Genomic DNA, 27,570 nt, shown 5'->3' with positions numbered 1-27,570 from the left:
GACAACATGATTACAATGGCAGCTGTTTATCGCCATGGAAGCTGCCTATTGATACCAATACCAGCATCCTGTTATCTGGTCCTGGTCCAGCAGGCATGAGTGCAAACATGATTACACCGTCACCATTGGCAACACCATGTGCACGTTTGTCACCCTCCGCCTTGTTCAAGTACATTTTATAGAAAGACTAATCCAGGTCATGTCATAAAAGTTATTTACAGTTATTTGATAAACACTCTCTCTCTCTCTCTCTCTCTCTCTCCAGTATTTGAAGAAAAGACTGATTTATTCCAATGAAAGATGCCAAATTAGCACATCAAAAACGAGTTGCTAATGCGCAAAAGCTCGCATATTAAATGAACATGCAGGCAGTATAAACAAGTACTGAGACAGGAATACATTTGTTAGAAAGAAATCTGTATCTTCATAGGTTCTTTTCATTCTGTGTGTGTTTATTGTTCTTCGGTCAATGGTCAACAAAGCAAACAAACAGTTGTACATTCATAGATTGAAAATATAAAGTTGTACATTCATAGATTGAAAATAAAAAATGTTGCAGACCGAAAGGGTTTAGGCTGAAGTTAAACACTTATTGCGCCTAACCCTATAAACAATTTCAAGTACAAAATAAACTTTCGAAAATTATAAAATGTCCTTTGCACAACTTATTATAAATACACATTATAAACAACATTATAAACAAATGAACGTAGTTCAATTTTATACACAGTACAGGCATGTGAAATATCCCGGTGTACATATTAGACCTTTGCACTAATTATATATACAATATATACAAACAATTTTACTTCTATTATAATTTATATCTCATGTTTAATTTTTAATTAACATTAATCATAGTATTAACTACAATGTTGATTCAAGAGTGATATAGTTTTTCAAGACATTGGTCTTAAAGTGTTTTTTAAATGATTTTGATACCAATAACTTGGTTAGTAAATAAACGCATGAGAAGAATATTAGAAAAACCAGGCTAAACAAACAGAAATGTGTCATGTATTTGTGATCATGTTTTGTTTGGACTCTTAGTAGCTGTTTACGCTCCCTTGTTTTTTCACCATGACGCCCATTAGTTTCACCTGTTATGTGTTCACGACTCATGCACCTGATCTGTTTGGACTCACGCACCTGTCAATAATCACGCTACTATTATTTAAGCCAGTGGTTCTCAACCTGGGCTTCACGGTGGCAGAGGGGTTAGTGCGTCTGCCTCACAATACGAAGGTCCTGCAGTCCTGGGTTCAAATCCAGCCTCGGGATCTTCCTGTATGGAGTTTGCATGTCCTCCCCGTGAATGCGTGGGTTCCCTCCGGGTACTCCGGCTTCCTCCCACTTCCAAAGACATGCACCTGGGGATAGGTTGATTGGCAACACTAAATTGGCCCTAGTGTGTGAATGTGAGTGTGAATGTAGTCTGTCTATCTGTGTTGGCCCTGCGATGAGGTGGCGACTTGTCCAGGGTGTACCCCGCCTTCCGCCCGATTGTAGCTGAGATAGGCTCCCGCGACCCCAAAAGGGAATAAGCGGTAGAAAATGGATGGATTCTCAACCTTTTTTCAGTGACCCCTTGTGAACATTTTTTTTAATTCAAGTACCCCGTAATCAGAGCAAAGCATTTTTGATTGAAGAAAAGAGATAAAGTAGTAAAATACAGCACTGCGTCATCAGTCTCTGATTCATTAATTTGTATAATAGTGCAAAATATTGCTCATTTGTAGTGGTCTTTCTTGAACGATTTGGAAAAAAGATATACAAATAATTAAAAACTTGTTGAAAAACAAACAAATGATTCAATTATAAATAAAGATTTCTACACATAAAAGTAATCAACTTAAAGTGCCCTCTTTGGGGATTGTAATAAGACCCATCTGGATTCATGAACTTAATTCAAAACATTTCTTCACCAAAAAAAATCTTTAACATCAATATTTATGGAACATGTCCACAAAAAATCCAGCTGTCAACACTGAATATTGCATTGTTGCATTTTTTTTCACAGTTTATGAACTTACATTCATATTTTGTTGAAGTATTAGTCAATGAATATATTTATAAAGGATTTTTGTATTGTTGCTTTTTTTAGAATATTTAAAAAAAATATCACGTACCCCTTGGCATACCTTCAAGTATCCCCAATGTTACACGTACCCCCATTTGAGAACCACTGATTTAAGCCATAGTTGCCAGGTAGTCGGCCTGGCGACATCTGTCAAGACTTGGACTATGGCGCGGTTTGTTTTCCCATAGTGCAAAGCGACTGGACTGGACAAGGCGTCAAGGTAATGACATGATTTAATTCTACTTAAAAAAGGAACAAACAAAAGGCGCGCACAAGGCGGAGAACAAATTTGGCTAAGAAAACAAAAACTAGCACAGAGGCAGAACTATGGACATAAAAACATACATGTATGTACAAACATACAGATACACACACTGTACATATACGTTCATTGTACAAACATACAGATACACATACTGTACATATACGTTCACTGTACAAAGATACAGATACACATACTGTACATATACGTTCATTGTACAAACATACAGATACACATACTGTACATATACGTTCACTGTATAAAGATACAGATACACATACTGTACATATACGTTCACTGTACAAAGATACAGATACACATACTGTACATATATGTTCACTGTACAAAGATACAGATACACATACTGTACATATACGTTCACTGTACAAAGATACAGATATACATACTGTACATATACATTCACTGTACAAAGATACATATACACATACTGTACATATACGTTCATTGTACAAACATACAGATACACATACTGTACATATATGTTCACTGTACAAAGATACAGATACACATACTGTACATATATGTTCACTGTACAAAGATACAGATACACATACTGTACATATATGTTCACTGTACAAAGATACAGATACACATACTGTACATATACGTTCACTGTACAAAGATACATATACACGTAATGTACATATACAAGTACACTCATGCACATAATCACGTTTCATCAAACATATATTAACATTGTTGCCCTAGGGGAAACTGGTTAACACATGGTACACTGAGAAAGCTTAACCTATAGTTACTATAACAATCTACAAGGTTAATATAGGTTGCTTCTCTTTCTTCCCCTTCATTTTTTGGTATTCATTGTTTATCTCTAGTTATCATTATATATGTATTGTTGCATTTGAACAACTGTATTGTTGATAATAGAGGTAAATTATTGGTATTGTTCATTATCAATAGCACTATCTATACTGGTATTTGTAATGCTCCATTTATAGTGTAACTATGCTCATTGTCAATTCTGTTTTATTATTTATTTCGCTAACTGCTTCTTTGCTATCACTTTTACCATCATATTTGTACATATTGTATGTGCTGATGTTGCTTTATTGTTGTTGTTGTTATTGTTGTGTTTGCTGTTATTGTTTTGGTCTCTCTGTCTAATACACCTCTTGTGCCCACAATTTCTCCCTCTGTCTTCATTTTTTTCTCTTTCTATCCCCTCCTGCTCCGGTCTGGCTGCACCAAATGACAATATAAATACAATCAATGAAGTCGAATACAAATAAGGCAACAAGAGAAGTATCCTACACTTCTCTTTTGTAAAGTAAATCTGAACAGCCGATATGGGCATCTACATCAACTATAATATCTGCCTGAGAAGCTGGACAGGACAAAAAAAAAAAAATATATATATATATATATATATATATATATATATATGTATATATATATATATATACACCGTGTTTCCTTGAATAGCCGTCTGGGCGCTAATTAATTTAAAACCTTTTCTCACTCCTGCGCGTATTCAAGGCATGCGGTAAAAGTAAGCAGGCGCCAATTATTTTCAAACCTCTTCTCACCCCTGCGCTTACCAATGGCATGCAGTAAATATGAGTATGATATAAAAAATAAAAAATATAAATTATTCTGCGACCGCGGCCCGGTGGTTGGGGACCACTGCTCTACAACATGTCATCGCGCCCACCTTTACACCATGCTATCTGCGTGCCAGTCCGACGCATACATATCGCTGCTTCTCATACCGGATTGCAATGCATACTTGGTCAACAGCCATACCTTTTACACTGATGGTTGTGATATAAACAACTTTAACACTCTTACTAATATGCGCCACACTCTGTGAACCCACACCAAACACATTTCTGGAAAACATTGGCTCTGTAACACATTATAAACGCAACATAAGAATCACCCAGAATTCCAATGTATCCATGACCCTTGGCTATGTTATACACGCGCCACCAACCTCGCCCACCTCAACCGGCGCATAGCCAAGAGTCATGGATGCATCGGAATGCTGGGTAATTCTTATGTTGCGTTTATAATGAGTTACAAAGCCAATGTTCTCCAGAAATGTGTTTGGTGTGGGTTCACAGAGTGTGGCGCATATTAGTAAGAGTGTTAAAGAAAAGTTGGTTTATATCACAGCCATCAGAGTGATCTGTATGGCTGTGAACCAAGACCCCTGGTTTACACATAGTGAAAGCAAAACAAACTCCTCCGCCATTTTGGAAATGACGACAGAGAAGCGTCACTCGTGATGTCACGACTTTTACCCGGCGGTAAAAGTAAGGAACGAGTTTGACCCGGCAGTAATTCAAGGCAGGCGCATTGTACATGCCCGGCGGCTATTCAAGGAAATACGGTATATATATATATATATATATATATATATATATATATATATATATATATATATATATATATATATATATATATATATTGGCCAATTATTAAGGCTCTGATATTGGTATCGTAGTGAAAAAGTTGTATCGAGACACCCCAAGCCAAATGTACATGAGCATGAGAAAGCAGATAAACAAACTGATTTGATCTTCAGAAAAATTTAACACTGACACATTTTGTTACTATTCAGTCCATGGACTCAGACCTTCACGCAGAATTCAGTGGAACCCGTTTACTGTTAGACGACAACTCGTCCAAGGCGACCAAATCAAGTCCTGATTCACTGTTCTCTAACTTAGGGCTGCAAAAATAATAACCCTGATTATTTTTTTCAGTATTTAATTCAAGATTATTATTAACGATGATCCATTATGTTAGATAAAAACACCAGTAATTCCCACAGGTCGGCAAACTACCTGCGGGGGTGGGGTCCTGAAGGTGAAAGCCCTAGTCTGGATCGGTTCGCAGCAGTGAAGCAACTGGGATGAGAATCACCTCCAAGTCCATAATTCTCACACGGAAAAGGGGAGGGGGGTGCCATCCCTGGGCTGGGGAGGATCTTGCCCCAAGTGGAGGAGTTCAAGTACATCAGAGTCTTGTTCGAGAGTGAGGGAAAAGTGGATTTTGAGATCGACAGGCGGATTGGTGCAGTGTCTGCAGTGATACTGACCCTGTATTGATCTATTGTGGTGAAGCAGGAGCTGAGCCACAAGGCAAAGCTCTAAATTTACTGGTCGATTTATGTTTCCAATCTCAACTACGGTCATGAGCTGTGGGTTAGGACCGAAAGGACAACATTATGGGTACAAGCGGCCAAAATGAGTTTCCTCCATTGGGTGGCGGGGCTCTCTATTAGAAATAGGGTGAGAAGCTCGAATTGAAGCCGGCTCCTCCATGAGGTGGTTCGGGCAGAATGCCCCCCAGAATCCTCCCTGAGGAGGTGATAAGGACACATCCGACTGGTAGGAGGCCACAGTAAGACCCAGGACACGTTGGGGAGACGATGTCTGGATGGATGGATAGTCTAATAAAACAGCGCACTAACCATTATACATCAAATTTAAAGACAGATCTTGTAGTTTTTGTGCATTATTAATATTAACATGCCCTATTTTTTCTGATTAAATTATGCTTTTAGCACTATTCTTCCATTTTTTATCATTTTTTTCAGGGCAATAAAAAAAAGCCACTTTCTGCAGGTTGCCCACGTGTCACCCATGCATGACCTTGTCATACACTTAACTGTTTTTAGTGTGAAACATGTATATAAAGGGTCCAAAAAATCAAATATATTGTTTTTTTGGGCTAAGGATTGTACTCATGTGAAAGAGTCCTTCAAAGCACAATTATATTACCGCATTCCTTAGATTCATACACATGCGCAGATGTAGTGGCTTCATTAAAGGCCTACTGAAAATAGATTGTCTTATTTAAACGGGGATAGCAGGTTTGTTCTATGTATCATACTTGATCATTTCGCGATATTGCCATATTTTTGCTGAAAGGATTTAGTAGAGAACATCGACGATAAAGTTCACAACTTTTGGTCGCTAATAGAAAAGCCCTGCTTTTACCGGAAGTCGCAGACGATGACGTCACCCGTTGAAGGGTCCTCACATATTCATTGTTTTTAATGGGAGCCTCAAACAAAAAGAGCTATTCGGACCGAGAAAACGACAATTTCCCCATTAATTTGAGCGAGGATGAAAGATTTGTGTTTGAGGATATTGATAGCAACGGACTAGAAGACAAAAAATAAAAAAATCGAGTAAAAAAAAATGTGATTGCATTGGGACGGATTCGGATGTTTTTAGACACATTTCCAAGGATAATTCTGGGAAATCACTTATCTTTCTATTGTGTTGCTAGTATTTTAGTGAGTTTAATAGTACCTGATAGTCGGAAGGGTGTGTCCACGGGTGTCTTGAGGCCAGTGTCTGATGGAAGTCGACGGCAGCGTTATGAACGGCACAAGCTCAGCTGATCTCCGGTAAGAGGCGACTTTTTACCACAATTTTCTCACCGAAAACTGCTGGTTGACATCGATGTTCGCTTGAATGCTCTGATCCATAGTAAAGCTTCACCTCCCGGAATTTTAAACAAGGAATCACCGTGTGTTTGTGTGGCTAAAGGCTAAAAGCTTCCCTCCTCCATCTTTTTACTTTGACTTCTCCATTATTAATTGAACAAATTGCAAAAGATTCAGCAACACAGAAGTCCAGAATACTGTGTAATTATGCGATTAAAGCAGACTACTTATAGCTTGGATCGGGCTGGAAAATAATGTCCGCTACAACCCGAAACGTCAAACGCACGCGTCATCATAAGCGTCATCATCATACCGCGACGTTTTCAACACGACACTTCGCGGGAAATTTAAAATTGCAATTTAGAAAACTAAAAATGCCGTATTGGCATGTGTTGCGATGTTAATATTTCATCATTGATATATAAACTATCAGACTGCGTGGTCGGTAGTAGTGGGTTTCAGTAGCCCTTTAAATTATGATTTTTTTTTTTTTTTATTGTTTATGAAAAAAATATTTTAAAATAAGTTTAAAATTTTTTTTTTTAAAATACTTTAAAAAATAGCAAAAACTTCCCAACTCCATCTTTCTACTTTGACTTCTCCATTATTAATTGAACAAATTGCAAAAGATTCAGCAACACAGATGTCCAAAATACTGTGTAATTATGCGGTTAAAGCAGACGACTTTTAGCTGTGTGTGTGCGCAGCGCTAATATTTCCTTACAGTCCGTGACGTCAAGCATGCACGTCATCATTCCGCGACGCTTTCAACAAGAAACTCCCGGGAAATTTAAAATTGCAATTTAGTAAACTAAAAAGGCCGTATTGGGATGTGTTGCAATCTTAATATTTCATCATTGATATATAAACTATAACAGTAGGCCTATAAGTCTAATAGAGAGCAGGACTCGCCTGTTTTGGCACTCGCTGGAAAAGTGTATTCGGACTCTATTTAGCACGATGGCTAGCAGTCAGTCCTGCTAGCGCAACTCCTTGGGTTTTGATGGAATTTTTGATTGATTGGAATTTTTATAAGTAGATTGCACAGTACAGGACATATTCCGTACAATTGACCACTAAATGGTAACACCCAAATAAGATTTTCAACTTGTTTAAGTCAGGTTCCACGTAAATCAATTCATGGTAAAGGGGACGAGCACAGCAGCACGGTATGCTGGCGTCCACATCCCTGTTGTTGTTTAATAAAAACAGCGCTGTCTTTGATGCAAGCCTAGTTAGATTTCACAGAAGTTGGGGCAGTGAAACGGCCGACTGCAGCAGCCCGGAAAAAGTTTAAAAACACAGACTCAATGTGTTATTGGGTGGTGATGGTGTGGTCATGGAGCTCTGTGTGCACTCTGGCATGGTTGGTAGTCACTTTACGGAGCTTCAAGACAAGCCGCTCTCACTTTCTTGCCACTGCAGGCAGTGAATGTGTTGTTGATATGCAACAAACCTACTTTTTTAACGTTAATATTACTTTATTTAATCGTAGCAGCCAGAATCGTAATCGTGATGAAAATTAAATAAATGTTGCAGCCTAGTTCTACTTATTAACTAACTACTGTGTAGAACAATATCCCTTAAGGATCAATAAAGTTTGTCTAAGTGTAAGTCCATACTTGCCAACCCTCCCGATTTTCCCGGGAAACTCCCGTACTTCAGTGCCCCTCCCAAAAATCTCCCGGGGCAACCTATCTCCGGATTTCCACCCGAACAACAATATTGGGGGCGTGCCATAAAGGCAGTGGCTTTAATGTCCTCTATCACCTGAAACCTTCACCCCTTACCAGCCCAATGCTGTCCATGCATCCGTTTTTCCTCCATATTAACAGCCTGCCAGCCCAGTCACATAGTAATGTAGCGTTGGACGGGTTTAACAATGGTCTTTACTCGAAGATGTCATGCTGATACATTGTATGATCTTTTGACTGGTTTAAGGCATACTTGGTCAACAGCCATACAGGTCCCACTGAGGGTGGCCACATAAACAACTTTAACACTGTTACAAATATGCGCCACAAACACTGTCAAGCCACACCAAACAAGAATGACAAACACATTTCGGGAGAACATCCGCACCGTAACACAACATAAACACAACAGAACAAATACCCAGAATTCCTTGCAGCACTTACTCTTCCGGAACCCTACAATAACATCTACGGCAGGGGTCACCAACGCGGTGCCTGCGGGCACCATGTAGCCTGTAAGGACCAGATGAGTTGCCCGCTGGCCTGTTCTAAAATAGCTCAAATAGCAGCACTTAGCAGTGAGCTGCCTCTATTTTTTAAAATTGTATTTATTTACTAGCAAGCTGGTCTGGCTTTGCTTGACATTTTTAATTCTAAGAGAGACAAAACTCAAATAGAATTTGAAAATCCAAGAAAATACTTTAAAGACTTGGTCTTCACTTCCATCCATCCATCCATCCATTTTCTACCGCTTATTCCCTTTTGGGGTCGCGGGGGGTGCTGGCGCCTATCTCAGCTACAATCGGGCGGAAGGCGGTGTACCCCCTGGACAAGTTGCCATCTCATCTTCACTTGTTTAAATAAATTCATTAATTTTTTTTACTTTGCTTCTTATAACTTTCAGAATGCTAATTTTAGAGAAAAAATACAATCTTAAAAATGATTTCAGGATTTTTAAACACATATACCTTTTTACCTTTTAGATTCCTTCCTTTAAATCAGTGGTCCCCAACCTTTTTGTATCCGCGGACTGGTCAACGCTTAATAATTCATCCCGCGGCCCGTAGGGGGGTCTCCTTTTTTTTTTTTTTTTTTGTTTCTTTGTCAAGAAAAAGGGATGTTTTTGTCATGAAAAGGGGAGGTTTTTGTGGTTGGTGCACTAATTGTAAGTGTATGTTTTGTTTTTTATGTTGATTTAATAAAAAAATATACATATATTTATTTTTTTTTTTTTAAATAAAAAATTATTCTGCGGCCCGGTAACAATCGGGCCACGGCCCGGTGGTTGGGGACCAATGCTTTAAATCATTGTTCAGGTACATTTATTTTTTTTTATTGTAAAGAATAATAAATACATTTTAATTTAATTCTTCGTTTTAGCTTCTGTTTTTTCGACAAAGAATATTTGTGAAATATTTCTTCAAACTTATTATGATTAAAATTCAAAAAAAATATTCTGGAAAATCTAGAAAATCTGTAGAATCAAATTTAAATCTTATTTCAAAGTCTTTTGAATTCCTTTAAAAAATTTTGTTATGGAAAATCTAGAAGACATAATGATTTGTCTTTGTTAGAAATATAGCTTGGTCCAATTTGTTATATATTCTAACAAAGTTCAAATTGGATTTTAACCTATTTAAAACATGTCATCAAAATTCTAAAATTAATCTTGATCAGGAAAAATTACTAATGATGTTCCATAAATAATTTCTTAAATTTTTTCAAAAAGAATCGAATTAGCTAGTTTTTCTCTTCTTTTTTTCGGTTTAATTTTGAATTTTAAAGAGTCGAAATTGAAGATAAACCATGTTTCAAAATTTGATTTTCTTTTTTTTTTCCTGTTTTCTCCTCATTTAAACCGTTCAATTAAGTGTTTTTTTCATCATTTATTCTCAACGAAAAAACCTGTCGTAAAAGGAAAAAAAATGTACAACAGAATGATGGACAGAAATAACCAATTTTTTTTATATATATAGATTTATTTATTAAAAGTAAATTGAGCAAATTGGCTATTGCTGGCAATTTATTTAAGTGTGTATCAAACTGGTAGCCCTTTCGCATTAATCAGTACCCAAGAAGTAGCTCTTGGTTTCAAAAAGGTTGGTGACCCCTGGTCTACGGCTTTTGGAGCTCAGTGCACAACTGCACACACAACAAGAAGGAGACAAAGCAAAAGAACGAAGAAGAGACATGGCGACGATGAGTAAAAAGAAGACATACGCTTGCAAGATCCAAAATGATTGGAACAAAATAATTTCATTTCATCCAGAAAAGCTCGAAGGGGAGGGGGTATGCTGCCTGCACTTCAACCCCGCCCCGCAACCACACACCCCCAACCATGTCCTGAATTCGAAGGTCTCAAGGTTGGCAAGTCTATTACTAAAAAGTGCACACTTTGGGCAAATTCACAAAGGACGGACACAATGCTAGGTTGTGGTATTTCGGAATAAAAGTTACATTGGAGGACCAATAACAAAACATATTTCACTGTTTGACTTTCTCAGCAATTAACACAAAAATAAGTGAATATTAAAATTCCAAAATCAAGTAACTTCATTACCAATGATTCAACTGAACTTTAAGGCTGATCGAAGACACCTGACAGCATTCAGGTAAATATCCTGCCAACTAGCAACAGAGGCAACATCCAGGCTGTCACACAAACCTTATTCGAGAGTGTGTAAAAAGTGTTTTCCTACCATCTTTGCGGTAAAGGTCGATCTCCACTTTCCTCTCCTCTGACCCCAGCAGGGCCTGAGCCATCTGAGCGATGGCCAGACGTTTGGTGTCGGGTCCGTACAGGAAGTTGCACGTGCACGGCTTCTGCATGATCTCAGCTCGCGAGTAACCGCACATGTGACAGAAGCCATCGTTGCAGAAGATAATGGCGCAGTTCTCCACTCTGGCATTGGCAATGACAAACTTGCGGCCTGCGGAAAAAGAAACATTTATTATAGGATATGATAGACTTTATTTATCCTGCAATGGGGAAACTATGTTGTCGCAATGCAGATACAAAAAAGTCCACAAAAATAAGGTAACAACACATTAAAACAAGAGGGAAACATCAAAGAAAACAAAAGATGAATTAAAATACTTTAAAATACCACAGAACTGATGCAACCAGCAGCCACTTAGTGGGCCCATTTTTACATACAGTTACTACAGTAAAACAACAAAAAAACAGAAAATAGTAATGTTATTAGTTAAAGAAATACTTTTACTTGAACACAGGTCAATTCAAAAGAAAACCATGGCCTTTTTTTTATTTTTTATCCAACATTCCTATGGTCAATAAACTCACCAGGAAGTACAACAAATGTAAACACTCAAGATCCACTTTGTGTCTTTTCTTCCTCCACCTGGCTGTCAACTCGACATAAGCAGCTGAGTATTTCCAGAACAAAAAGTCCTTCCATTCATTTATTTTCTCCTGCTTATCTTGTTCTGGTGCTGCACTGAGCTGGAGCCTATCCCAGCTGACTACAGGCGTCAAACTCAAGGTCCGGGGGCAAACTCAAGGCAGATCTGGCCCGCGACATCATTTTATCTGGCCCGCAAACACCTGGAAATGATCTGTGTCAAAAAAGTACTCAATATTTTCTCAATAAATGTAATTTATTTTTTTTCAATTTTGACAGAAAAAATATATGTCCATCCATCCATCTTTTACCGCTTGTCCCTTTCGGGGTAGCGGGGGTTGCTGGAGCCTATTTGAGCTGCATTCGGGCGGAGGGCGGTGTACACCCTGGACAAGTCGCTACCTAATCACAGGGCCAACACAGATAAACAGACAACATTCACACTCACATTCACACACTCGGGCCAATTTAGTGTTGCCGATCAACCTATCCCCAGGTGCATGTTTTTGGCGGTAGGAGGAAGGGAACCCACGCAGTCACGGGGAGAACATGCAAACTCCACACAGAAGGATTACGAGCCCGGCATTGAACTCAGGACCTTTGTATTGTGTGGCACATGCACTAACCCCTTTTCCACCGTGCTGCCCTAATAAAATATATGTACAGCTTGAAATTGCATACCTTTTAAACTTTAATAGTATCCAATATTGCAACAAATATTACAGTATATTATGATATTTTTCAAACATGTTTTTGTCTAAAAAAAATAAAATAAAAATACTTAATTTTACAGCAAACTACCCATCAAATAAAAATGACAACAAATACTGTAAATTGAAAAAACCTACCAGTTCTTTGCGTTAAAATTATGTTGACTGAGCTCCCAGTTTTTTTTTAACGGTATATTACTATAAATGGAAAAACAGTGCATTTGTTTTTACGGTAGAAAAACTGGTAGCTAAGTTGCCAGAATTAAAAAAGAACTTGTACTGTTCTTTCATTGACAATATAATAATGCCAAAACCTACGTAAAATAAACAAAAACATTCTGGCAACTAAGCTGCCAGTTTTTTCCGTAAAAACAAAACATAAACAGTGGTGCTGTTTTTCCATTTACTGTAAAACATTGTAAAACAATAAAAAAAAACTATATTTTACAGCTTTAAAGATTTTACTGTAAAATCGAGAGTCTACTTGAAAAATATATGCATAATTAATAATGACATCCAGAGGCAAATTCATACATTATTCGCCACTGCAGGCAGCCATAATTGTGATGTGGCCCTCAATGAAAAACAGTTTGACATCTCTGCCCGAGATGGTCTATAGCAGGGGTCACCAACACGGCGCTCGCGGGCGCCAGGTAGCCCGCAAGGACCAGATGGGTCGACAGCTGGCCGTTTTTTGTTTTTTTTAACTTAATTTATTAATCATTCCAACAAAACAATACACAACAATACCATAACAATGCATTCCAATTCCAAAACCAAACCCAACCCAGCAACATTCAAAATAGCAATAAACAGAGCAATTGAGGACACACAAACATGACAAGGTACAATCGAAAAGTAGTGAAACAAAAATTAATATTATCAATATTAGTAACAATTTCAAAATAGCAGTGATTAAAAATTCCTCATTGATATTATCATTAAAAACATTTGCACAAAAAATAAAAAAATGAACAATAGTGTCACAGTGGCTTACACTTGCATCGCATCTCATAACCTTGACAAGACACTGTGTCCAATATTTTACACGAAGATATAATATGTCATATTTTGGTTCATTTAATGGTTCATTTTGGTTCATTTAATTAAACATTTTTTTCATGATTTCTCCTCTTTTAAACCGTTCATTTAAGTGTTTTTTTTTCATCATTTATTCTGTACAAAAAAACTTTCCGTAAAAGGAAAAAAATGTACGACGGAATGACAGACAGAAATACCCATTTTATATATATATATATATATATATATATATATATATATATATATATATATATATATATATATATATATATATATATATATATATACATATATATATATATATATGTATATATATATATATATATATATATATATATATATATATATATATATATAGCTATTCTTGTTTAAATCACACTTACACGTAACTTACAAATGAGAATATAAATATATATATATATATATATATATATATATATATATATATATATATATATATATATATATATATATATATATATATATATATATATTAGGGCTGGGCAACGATTACACATTTTAATCGAAGTTAATCGCACTATTTCTCTGATTAATCGCGATTAACTGCATTGTATACGCAGAGCCCAATAATGAATTCAAAAGTAGTGTGTAGTGCACCTTTATTGGAATATTCTCCCACATGAACAAAAGCGCCGAAACATTTGTTGTGCAAACACAATTTAAATCATTCCTTGTTAAACAGTAGCAGTTAAATAGCATATTTTATGAAAATCAACTCCAAAAATGTAAATACAAACATTTAAGCTTATTACTACCACTGCCAGGGTATTTAAATTATCCTGTCTGTTATGGAAAACAAATATAATCTACATACAAATCTCTGAGCCACAATCATAACATCTGAACAGGCAATTTCTGAGGTAACAGCAGAAAAAAAAATTTTTATCAGGGATCTTATGTTTAAAAAACCTGTATTATAGGTAGTGGGCTGTTTTAGGGAATTTTTGATCAAATTATCTGCAGTAGCAATATTAATAATGTTGTGTTTATTCTGCGTAGTGCACTTAAAATAATTATGACCATGTCTAGGAATTGATATGATGGGAATTTTCCGATTGTTTGCTTGGTGCTTTGATAAACTGAACGCATATACATGGTACTATATTGTGACGTTATGAGCCAGGGAATAAAAGAACTACCCTACCCAGCATGCAACAGGAGTGATGAGCATGCGCGGTAGCCCGGTATAGGTTGTGTCGCCATGACGGCATCTTGTATGTTGTGATATGCACGCTCTGAAAGCAAACGTTAAGAACTCAGCCAATACGCCTCGTCTGCATTATTTATAAATAGACAGACAACACATATACTCCGCTGCTTCACAAGCCGCTGGATGTAGCCGGCAAAGTATTCACATGCTAGGTAGCCGGTCTAGCAAGCACGCGTCATTCAGTCCAAAACGGCCCGATCTATCCACATCCAGAATTGTCTGGCGGTCGTAAGTGATCCCGGAGTGACCACGCTGTAAGCCAGCCATGAAATTTGCAGAATTGTCCGGTATTTTTGCCAAATGTTCCATCTTTACCAAGAGTCCCTCGACGCCGGGCTACGCCATCTTGTTAAGAAAAGGCGTTAACAAAATAAAAGCATGTAAACAACATACGCAAATGTGCGATAAAATAATTGTCGGCGTCAATAGATTGATGAGTTAACTCATTATTAACGCACTAATTTGCCCACCCCTAATATATATATATATATATGTATATATATATATATATATATATATATATATATATATATATATATATATATATATATAAACACTTAAAATGTAAAGTGTAAAACTGGTAGCCCTTCGCTTCAATCAGTACCGAAGAAGTAGCTCTTGGTTTCAAAAAGGTTGGTGACCCCTGGTCTATAGTCAAAATGGGGCTCCTAATTTGATAGCAAATAAATAGAGGTCAGGACATTTTTAAATCTGCGATGAGGTAGCGACTTGTCCAGGGTGTACCCTACCTTCCGCCCGATTGTAGCTGAGATAGGCACCAGCGCCCCCCGCTACTCCAAAGGGGAATAAGTGGTAGAAAAAATGGATGGATGGATGGATGGACATTTTCAAATACATTTTGACTTAAAATGTTTCACGTCATTGGACGATTTTATCATTTTGACTCGATGTACAACATCCCCCGTTATTGATGGGTTACTTTCACATTTGAACCGATACATACCTGGGAATTGATACGGGTACATGATACAATTTGGTACTTTTTTGTGTGTTAATGTGTTAAAGAATATTCGATTCAATTGTTAATATAACAGTGAGCTAATATTAATAAATGTATTTTCCTGTTTTTATATCTTGTTTTTTTACATTTCTGAGTATCATTTGCAAGTATGCATTCATTTCGGTTTATTTTAGGTGTGTTGCCGTAATCAGGAAGTCGTCTTTGCCATTCAGTTGAATGTGCTAAGTTTGTGTATTATTGAGTCCTACAAAGTGTTTATACTGTAAGTTGTCACGATGGTAAATGTGGTAGCTGTAACGTTTCTGCATGGTGTGGTGTAGTGTTGTCACGATACCAATATTTTAGTATCGGTACTAAAGTTATTTCAATACTTTTCTGTCCAGCTGCCGGCACCTCTGCTGAAAGCACACCCAGACATGTACCTGCCCGCGCTGAGCGTAAAAGGCCCACGCAGTGACAAGCCTGCAGACAATCTGTAATCAGCACACCTGATTTTGATGAGAGGGAGCGGCAAAAAGACCAGCGGACCCGAGGAACCTTTGCCAGAACGTTGCTAACCTTCCAGTGAGCATCACGTCTGGCATTACCTTCACCATGCTTTACTCGCCTTTGTTTTACTCTCTCTCTCTCTCTCTCTCTCTCTCCCTCTCTCTCTCTCTCTCTCTCTCTCTCTGTGTGTCTCCCTGGTTCATGTCTCTTGTGTCTTCAACAGCAACTCCCCTGTCTTCCATGATCGTGACTTGTCACCTGACATCCATCCGTATTCCTGACTGCTTCCCTCGATCCACTTCCTCCCTGCTCGGACCCAGACCACGCTGCCTCACACTTGCACTCGACCTCTTGCCTGTCTACGAACTGCCTCTTGGCCTTACCCCTCTTGATTCGACGAAAGATACAACCAACACTCACGGACAACAACCCCTGGTACATTTATATTCATATGTATTAATATTACACATAGTCTACACTCATTCACTTAGAGTAGCATACACATGCCACGTAATCATCAAAGGTTTAACTAAACCTTTTGAAATCGCAGTTCTGCCGTGGTTGTCGCCTCCTTCCCTTCTCAGTACACAACATTTTTTGGTACTTTTTCTAAATAAAGGGGACCACAAAAATTGCATTATTGGTTTTATTTGAACAAAAAAATTTAAATTCTATTATTTTGTTAACATTATCAAGGACAAGTGGCTCCAGCACCCCGTGACCCTGAACGGGACAAGGAGTAAAAAATGGATGGATGGATGGAAGTGGTAGGAAATCCATCCATCCATCCATCTTCTTCCGCTTATCCGAGGTCGGGTCGCGGGGGCAGCAGCCTAAGCAGGGAAGCCCAGACTTCCCTCTCCCCAGCCACTTCGTCCAGCTCGTCCCGGTGGATCCCGAGGCGTTCCCAGGCCAGCCGGGAGACATAGTCTTCCCAACGTGTCCTGGGTCTTCCTCGTGGCCTCCTACCGGTTGGACGTGCCCTAAACACCTCCCTCGGGAGGCGTTCGGGTGGCATCCTGACCAGATGCCCGAACCACCTCATCTGGCTCCTCTCGATGTGGAGGACCAGTGGCTTTACTTTGAGCTCCTGCCGGATGGCAGAGCTTCTCACCCTATCTCTAAGTGAGAACCCCGCCCCCTTGGGGAGGAAACTCATTTCGGCCACTTGTACCCGTGATCTTATCCTTTCGGTCATGACCCAAAGCTCATGACCATAGGTGAGGATGGGAACATAGATCGAACGGTAAATTGAGAGCTTTGCCTTCCGGCTCAGCTCCTTCTTCACCTCAACAGACTTGTTCATTTACTGTTAATATCTGCTTACTTTCTCTTTTAACATGTTCTATCTACACTTCTGTTAAAATCTATTAATCACTTTTCTTCTGTGTTTGATACTTTACATTAGTTTTGGACCACAAATGTGGGTATCAATCCGACACCAAGTCGTTACAGGATCATACATTGGTCATTTTCAAAGTCCTCGTGTGTCCCGGGACATATTTCCTGATATAAATGGCCGGTACTTTTTTGATTCATTAGTATCACGGTACTATACTAATGCCGGTATACCGTACAACCCTAGTGTAGTTTGGCGATTGCATTACCAGGCATGCGTAACAGGCATCGCAGAGGTAAAATTATTATTTAATCCAATATAAGGCAAAAACCGAAGAGTGGCATGCCGCAGGAAGAGCGCACGCAGAGCACAAGGCAAACACTTGCATGGCATTTACTCAGGGAGCCGCATAATGCCGAATACACAGAACTAGAATCCCGCAAGGACTGGCTGGGTGAGACAGGTACACAGGGTGCAAGATTTGTAATGGCAGCAGGTGAAGACACTCATCAGCAAAACAGAAACCGGTGTGAGTGCAAACGCACCTAGCAACGGGAACGTAAACAAAGGAAAGAGCGCTGCAACAGAAATAGAATCAAAACCAAGGAGAACAGCAACAAAACGCATGACAAGGCGCAACCTGAAGCACAGATCATGACAGCGGCAAGGTGAGGTGAACCCAATTGCAGGAAACAAGGTAAAAGCAACAGTGAAGTGGTGCTCTAAACATGTTTATTTCAAAAGACAAAACGAAACAAAAAATGTAAGTATGTAAAATAATCTCAGTTTGGTGTGCACCTATTACACACCAGCTGTTTATTTTTAACGTGCTTCTTAGTTATAGTTTTTATTAACACATTTGGAGGTATTGGAATCGTCAAGAAAAATTACTATTGCCAAACAGTAGCATATATATGGAATATGCAATGTAAATTAGCATCGAGCTAAACATAATATTGAGTAATCTTTTCTTTGTTGACATGGAAAAGGACAACACTACTTCGAAGCAGTTCACTCCAAGGTTGTACTGTCTGGTACCGCAATACAAATGAATCATATTCGGTTCTATACCGCCTCTGAAAAGTACCGGTACCCGACCTTCACGCGCCCCCCGTCATTATCACGTCGTGTCATTGCTGGTTTAGGAGCAAACGAGCATGTTCCGTAGCGCACAATCACAGAGTACAAGCAGACACAGTGTGTAGACTGAAAAAGGAGAACAGACACATTTTGGCTTAAAAACTAAAGATAAAGGTGAAGCTATCATACTGAAACGCCCACCGCAAGAAGTCATGACTAGCTAGCTAGCGGCTAAAGTCCAGCCGCTGTCAACAGTGTTTTAGCTTCTAAATCACAAATCCTCGCCTCTATGGCGACATATAACGTACGTTTCTTACAAGTATCATCTCTGCAGGACGAGGAATAGATAAACATGCTTCACTACACAACGTAGCTTACCGCCGTCAAAATGTAAACAAATGCCATAGGTGATCCAAACCTAACATGATACCAAGTACAGTAGCGTATCTAGTTGATACTACGATGATTATGTCGATATTTTTTGACATCACAACATCTTTTGTTTTTTTTTTTAAATTATATTATGTTTATAAACTCAGTAAATATGTCCCTGGACACATGAGGACTTTGAATATGACCAATGTATGATCCTGTAACTACTTGGTATCGGATTGATACTGTCACGGCGCGGACTCGAACCTTTTGTTGCTCCTGCAACTGAGTGTCAAGACATGCCGCTGGGCGCAGCACGCCCACACAGCGACAAGGCTGCAGACAATCACACATCAGCGCACCTGGTGCTGATGAGAGAGAGCGGCATAAAAGACCAGCAAAGCCAGGAGACCCTCGCCAGAATGTAGCCAATCTCCCCTGAGTAAGCATCACGTCTGGCACCCCTCCTTTGTTCCTTGCTCGCCTTCTTGTGCTCTCCCTCAATCCCGACTTGATGTCTTTTGTGTTTTCCACAGTGTCTTCTGTGATCGTGTCTTGCCTCACGACCTCCTCCCGGATCTTTGCTTGCCTTCCCCGATCCTCACCCACTGCTTGGACCCGGACATCGTTGCCTCTCTCCAGCCCCTGACTGCTTGCCTCCCTGTTGACTGCCTCTTCGCCTGCCCCCTTGCATTCAACGAAAGATACATCCAGCACCTTCTGGTAAATTCCACATTCTTGATTCCACACATTGTCCGCATTCATTCACTAGTGGTAGCATACACACCACACACATTGATCAAAGGTTTTAATAAACCTTCTAAACCGCAGTTCTGCGCTAGTGTCGCCTCCTTCCCTTTGCCTAGTACACAACAGATACCCAAATTTGTGGTATCATCCAAAACTAATGTAAAGCATCCAAACAACAGAAGAAATAGTGTTTTTTACATTTTAACAGACGTGTAGATGGAACATGTCAAACAGAAAGTCAGCATATATTAACAGTAATTGAAAAAGAAGATTAATAATTCATTTTCTACCCCTTGTCCCTAACAATTATGACAAAATAATAGAATGGAAAATGACACAATATGTTACTGCATATGCCAGCAGACTAAATTAGGAGCCTTTGTTGGCTTACTTACTACTAAAAGACAAGTTGTCTTATATGTTCACTATTTTATTTAAGGACAAACTTGCAATAAGAAACATATGTTTATGTACCCTAAGATTTTTTTGTTCAAATAAAGCCAAAAATGCAATTCTTTGTGGTCCGGTACCAAAATATTGGTATCGGGACAACACTAGTCTACTCAAATACGCTTGTTTGCCCGCCAAGTGTTTGAGTCTGCAATTGGACGTGACGTCACATGCAACAAAAGTAGCAAAATATGGTACAGTTTAATTTTACGTGAATTTATTTGATACCTATAAAAGTACCAAGCCGTAAAGAGAACAACCTGTAATCCTTTTCATTACATACAAATGTTAAGCAAAATAAATTCAATAGTACGAAATAAATCAACAACTAGTATTACTATATTAAATACTATCCAAACAATCCAACTACAATCGTGTATTCATCCTTTATTGCAAAAATTGACAGGACAAGAAGTCCAAACATGAGCATTTATGATTATGACTATTGTCTTATCTTTGTTTTATTCTCTTAAAGGCCTACTGAAACCCACTACTACCCACCACACAGTCTGATAGTTTATATACAGAGGTGGGTAGTAACGCGCTACATTTACTCCGTTACATCTACTTGAGTAACTTTTGGGATAAATTGTACTTCTAAGAGTAGTCTTTATGCAACATACTTTTACTTTTACTTGAGTATATTTATAGAGAAGAAACGCTACGTTTACTCTGCTCCATATATCTACATTCAGCTCGCTACTGATTTTTATCGATCTGTTAATGCACGCTTTGTTTGTTTTGATTTTGTCAGACACGCATTTAAATTACGATCTACGATTGCCTGCGTTTCACCAATCAAATGCAGTCACTGGTGACGTTGGACCAATCAAACAAAACCAGGTTGTCACGTGACCGTCACACGTATGAACCCGACATGTTGAAAAACTTATTGGGGTGTTACCATTTAGTGGTCAATTGTACGGAATATGTACTGTACTGTGCAATCTACTAATAAAAGTTTCAATCATTCAATCAAAAGTCTAAAGGAAAAAATACACTTTTTATTTCAACCGTACTTCCCGTCAGCAGCCTACAGACTGATCGCACAGTTCCTGTCTTCACAATAAAAGTGCCGCTCCATCGCGCCTGCGCTAACAAAATAAGAGTCTCCGAAAGCCAGTCTGATTCCAATCAATGCAAGTCATCAGAATCAGGTAATACACCAACTTATATTCTTGTCTTCATGAAAGATAGGAATCTAAAAGACCTAACCTCGATCCTGACCTCATGGTAAACTACCGGCCGGTGTCTCACCTTCCCTTTATTTCGAAAATCCTCGAAAAAATTGTTGCAGAGCAGCTAAATGAACACTTAGCGTTTAACAATCTATGTGAAACCTTTCAATCCGGTTTCAGGGCAAATCACTCGACTGAGACAGCCCTCGCAAAATTGACTAATGATCTATTGCTAACGATGGACTCTGATGCGTCATCTATGTTGCTGCTCCTCGATCTTAGCGCTGCTTTCGATACCGTCGATCATAATATTTTATTAGAGCGTATCAAAACACGAATTGGTATGTCAGACTCAGCCCTGTCCTGGTTTAACTCTTATCTTACTGATAGGATGCAGTGTGTCTCCCATAACAATGTGACCTCGGACTATGTTAAGGTAACGTGTGGAGTTCCCCAGGGTTAGGTCCTTCGCCCTGTACTCTTCAGCAGCTACATGCTGCCGCTGGGTGACGTCATACGCAAATACGGTATTAGCTTTCACTGTTATGCTGATGACACCCAACTCTACATGCCCCTAAAGCTGACCAACACGCCGGACTGTAGTCAGTTGGAAGCGTGTCTTAATGAAATTAAACAATGGATGTCCGCTAACTTTTTGCAACTTAATGCCAAAAAAACGGAAATGCTGATTATCGGTCCTGCTAGACACCGACCTCTATTTAATAATACAACTTTAACATTTGACAACCAAATAATAAAACAAGGTGACTCTGTAAAAAATCTGGGTATTATCTTCGACCCAACTCTCTCCTTTGAGTCACACATTAAAAGCGTTACTAAAACGGCCTTCTTTCATCTCCGTAATATCGCTAAAATTCGCTCCATTTTGTCCACTAAAGACGCCGAGATCATTATCCATGCGTTTGTTACGTCTCGTCTCGATTACTGTAACGTATTATTTTCGGGTCTCCCCATGTCTAGCATTAAAAGATTACAGTTGGTACAAAATGCGGCTGCTAGACTTTTGACAAGAACAAGAAAGTTTGATCATATTACGCCTGTACTGGCTCACCTGCACTGGCTTCCTGTGAACTTAAGATGTGACTTTAAGGTTTTACTACTTACGTATAAAATACTACACGGTCTAGCTCCAGCCTATCTTGCCGATTGTATTGTACCGTATGTCCCGGCAAGAAATCTGCGTTCAAAAGACTCCGGCTTATTAGTGATTCCTAGAGCCCAAAAAAAGTCTGCGGGCGGGCTATAGAGCGTTTTCCGTTCGGGCTCCAGTACTCTGGAATGTCCTCCCGGTAACAGTTCGAGATGCTACCTCAGTAGAAGCATTTAAGTCTCACCTTAAAACTCATCTGTATACTCTAGCCTTTAAATAGACCTCCTTTTTAGACCAGTTGATCTGCCGCTTCTTTTCTCTCTCCTATGTCCCCCCCTCCCTTGTGGAGGGGGTCCGGTCCGATGACCATGGATGGACCGCTCGCCTGTATCGGTTGGGGACATCTCTACGCTGCTGATCCGCTTGAGATGGTTTCCTGTGGACGGGACTCTCGCTGCTGTCTTGGATCCGCTTGAACTGAACTCCCGCGGCTGTGTTGGAGCCACTATGGATTGAACTTTCACAGTATCATGTTAGACCCGCTCGACATCCATTGCTTTCGGTCCCCTAGAGGGGGGGGGGGTTGCCCACATCTGAGGTCCTCTCCAAGGTTTCTCACAGTCAGCATTGTCACTGGCGTCCCACTGGATGTGAATTCTCCCTGCCCACTGTGTGTGAGTTTTCCTTGCCCTTTTGTGGGTTCTTCCGAGGATGTTGTAGTCGTAATGATTTGTGCAGTCCTTTGAGACATTTGTGATTTGGGGCTATATAAATAAACATTGATTGATTGATTGATTGATATGTTAAACATGCATGTATATTCATCAAAACACCTTTAACATGTCAACAAAAACGGTAAAATAAATAACTATAAATTATATACTGTATATATAAATGTATGTATGTATATGTATATATGTATATATATATATATATATATATATATATATATATATATATATACATATATATATATATATATATATATATATATATATACACGCGTAAACGCTGTTTACGACCCACTTCCCTCAGGAAGCAGCTGTGGGAAGGAGGCGGGAGAAAGTCAAATAAAGAAGGAGGAGTACGATCTTGGGGCAAAGCGTGGTGCAGGACTGTAAAAATAGTACAGTGGCCATGTCTCGCCTCAGATCTGAGTCCAAATTTCATTATTTCTCTGTTTGATTCTTTGCCTTTTGTCTTGTTTAACAGATGTCATCAGTGTTTGAACCTCACAGGGGGAGTGGGTCTTAAATGACCATTGTGTGTGTGTGGACAAGGATTAGGTTAGATGGGATTTACCCTGGATAACCTTAGTGTAGAAGAGGCCTGAGACTGCATCCCCCATAAGCGGAAGAAGATGAATGGATGGATGGAACCATGTGAAGCCACACCAACTCCATGATATGACATTTCCACATCACATAGAACAGAAGTACAAGATTTTAAACGTAAGTCTGTAAAGTTGCAAATGTAGTATAGGAACTTTTAACAGTGTGAGAATAAATGGTGAGATTCTCACAAAGGAGACATTAGGGGACATATGGGAAGAAAAGTGTTGTTTTTGGTTGGACAGACAGTTACTCAGAGGGTCTCCAAACACATTAGAATTTCACTAACAAGGTCCGATTTCGAATGAAACATGTCTATTATAATGACAACAAAATATTTAGGATGAAGATGAAAATATTTCTCAAAGGAAGATCACAAGCAGGGGAACTTGTTTTAGATCATAAATAACTATAATTGAGCGCGAACATTATTGAGACAGCAAACATGAGGCCTGCGGGTCATTAAAAGCGCTGTGGTTGTCCAAAAAAAATAACCTTATGGCCATTTCCACTCCATTTTAGGACATGTTCAGAAAGGCTAACTGTGATAAATTTTTCTCAAAGGAGCTTCATTGTGTTCCAGCAGTTATTCCTGTTTGGTATGGAACATTCAAACCTTGACCACAGTGAAAGGACTGCAAGAAAGTTGGGCAAGCATGCCTGCCAAACTCATGAAAAGGGTCTTGATTCAATAGTTTGGTTTTCATGATGTATCACCTGTGTCGCAAGCTCACATAAAATACCTGAAAAGGGTTTTTGTTGTAATTATGTTTTGTTTTTATCAACAGACTTACACAATTAATTTTATCTTAAAATGATTACAATTTGAAAGTTTAAGGGTGGTAGCACTGTCATCAGCTATAATTGGTATTACATTATTATTAATTTTAGATGCACACTCATTTTAAAGAGTGTGCATCTAAGAGAGAGCTCCTTGATAAGTTTCCCAGGAAGTGGGTCAAGTAAACATTTTGTTTGTTTTATTCCATTTACACATTGTAACGATTCCTCTAATATATATATATATATATATATATATATATATATATATATATATATATATATATATATATACATATATATATATATACATATATATATATATACACCGTATTTCCTTGAATTGCCGCAGGGCATATAGTATGCGCCTGTCTTGAATTACTGAATTACACACACAATAATTAGCACATGCTTAGTATTACCGCCGGGTCAAACACTTGACGTCACGAGTGGCACTTCCCCTGTCATCATTTTCAAAATGGAGGAGGCTGATTTCAATACCGGTAATTTGAAATCGCATAAAGGGAAGAAGATTAATAGTTATTCAGTAGGATTTAAGGTCCAAGCTTACATCACACTCAAATGTTTACTGCATGCTTTTGGTAAGTGCCGGAGTGAGAAGAGGTTTTAAAATAATCAGCGCATGCTTACTTTTACCGCAAGCCTTTGATCAGTGCATGAGTGAGAAGAGGTTTTAAATTATTTAGTGTCCCGGCGGCAATTCAAGGAAATACGGTGTATATATATATATATATATATATATATATATATATATATATAAAACACCCTCCCCAACCCCAATCTCCCGAATTCGGAGTTCTCAAGGTTGGCAAGTATGGCGGTGCCTGGTTTCCTTCAGAAATGACGCCAGGCATTCACGCCAAAGAAAACTTTTCAAAGGCGGTATAGTACCGAAAATGATTCATTAGTATCGCGGTACTATACTAGTAACGGTATACAGTACAACCCTACGGCAGTGTGACGTGTTGTAACTTAAAGCTGTGTTGCGTCATCGTCTGTGCTTTCTTGGATATAACACGAGTACCTGAACTTTGGTAAATAGGGTCCTAAAGACCATGTAATTTTTTTTGGGAGACTTTTAAATTGTCCATATGTATGAATGTTTGTCTATGTCAGGGGTCGGGAACCTTTTTGGCTGAGAGAGCCATGAAAGCCAAATGTTTTAAAGTGTATTACCGTGAGAGCCGTATCATATGTTTTAACACTGAATACAACTAAATGAATGCATTTTTTAAGTAAGACCTACATTTTTAGAGTATAAGTCTTATATTTTATATCATTTTTATTCTGAAGCTAACCAATAATAAATAAAATACTTCTTTGGCAACACTAAATTGGCCCTAGTGTGTGAATGTGAGTGTGAATATCGTCTGTCTATCTGTATTGGCCCTGTGATGAGGTGGCGACTTCTCCAGGGTGTACACCGCCTTCTGCCCAAATGCAGCTAAGATAGGCTCCAGCAACCCCCGCGACCCCAAAAGGGACAAGCGGTAGAGAATAGATGGATGGACTTCTTACCATTGATGTGACTTATTGAACAGGTGCGGTTGAAATGTTAAACGTTATTTTTAACACCGATTACTAGCGGAATTATTCATTACTAATCGCGTTAAGTAATGTCAGCTCGGATGTATTTGAGAGCCAGATGCAGTCATCAAAAGAGCCACATCTGGCTCTAGAGCCATAGGTTCCCTACCCCTGGTCTATGTCTTGTGACCAGTCCAGGGTGTACCCCACCTCTCGCTTCACATCAGCTAGGATAGGCTCCTGCTTTTAATGTTGTTGTGCAGATACACCATATGGGTACTTCCTTTTGTCAAAACGCATATAGTCGACATGTATTCCAAGTTGCTGCTTAAATCACTAAGCACACCATAATCACAGCTCCCTTTCTTCGTAAAAAACACATAGTTTTTCTAAGCAGCACACTCTAAATTCAACAGGCCACACTCACGAGAGACATCCAGTGATGGAAGGCCTGTTCACATATTCATGGAAACAGTAAAGATCCATTGCGAGGCTGTGCTTGATAGCGTACCTCCATGAATTAGTGGTAACAGTGGTCCATAGACGCTCATAAAACTTGATAGCTTTGTCTGGCTGCAATGAGCACTGGGTAATCCAAAAGCAGAGATATGAGTGTGTGCATGCGTGTGTGTGTGCATGCGTGCGTGTGTGTGTGTGCGTGTGTATGAAAATGTGTTGTATATTTCCTCCCTTATGTGATCTCCAGTCATTGATAATGGCCAGCAAGCGAGATGGCTTCTTTCCATGTCGTTTAGGTCCATTAGACAGCTAGATGCCCTTTTGGATGGAGTATGAAGTTGCATGTGTGTGTGTGTGTGTGTGTGTGTGTGTGTGTGTGTGTAAATACACATTGTAGGGTATGACGATAGTATTGATACCGTATCTAAATTGTATCACTATCGGATCGACACTGGCGCCATAATATCGATATTTTTCATAGTGTCACATTGTTGATACTGCAAAAAAAGTATCAGGGTACTTTTTTTCATAATCAGCCGATCACAATTATATCACAATTTTTTTGCAGAATTATACCAAGTACTGTTGAATCCCTACTATTTAATACTGCAGTATGTTGTTACAGAGACTTTGTTTACAAGATGAGCAACAGTACAGGTAACCCACGCCAGTGTACGTACCAGTTTTTAGGGCCACGGTTTTGCTTCTTTTTCGGTAAGTTTTGTGGGAGTAAAAAAACTACTTTTTTAACTCTCAATAATCTTTTGTTATTTTGCTTGTTTGCTTCATTGCGTGGTAAACAAAGTGATGTACTGACTATTACAATACTTTCTTTCAAGATTAACATTTACTAAACAACAAAATCAAATGGTAAATA

At 38.8% G+C, this 27,570-nt stretch overlaps 1 protein-coding gene across 1 annotated transcript in view; it reads right to left on the bottom strand.

Annotated features, from left to right (window-relative positions):
- LOC133569793 (potassium voltage-gated channel subfamily H member 2-like) overlaps nucleotides 1–27,570 on the bottom strand; it is a 113,671-nt gene that overhangs the window by 24,771 nt on the left and 61,330 nt on the right. Inside the window, exon 2 of the mRNA XM_061922416.1 lies at nucleotides 11,180–11,410. Within this exon, the coding sequence (XP_061778400.1) occupies nucleotides 11,180–11,410 (231 nt within the window). The remainder of the gene's footprint in view (nucleotides 1–11,179; nucleotides 11,411–27,570) is intronic.

The sequence above is a fragment of the Nerophis ophidion genome, linkage group LG15 (assembly GCF_033978795.1).
Source record: "Nerophis ophidion isolate RoL-2023_Sa linkage group LG15, RoL_Noph_v1.0, whole genome shotgun sequence".
Classification (NCBI taxonomy): Eukaryota; Metazoa; Chordata; class Actinopteri; order Syngnathiformes; family Syngnathidae; genus Nerophis; species Nerophis ophidion.
This window is presented reverse-complemented; position numbering and strand designations above follow the sequence as displayed.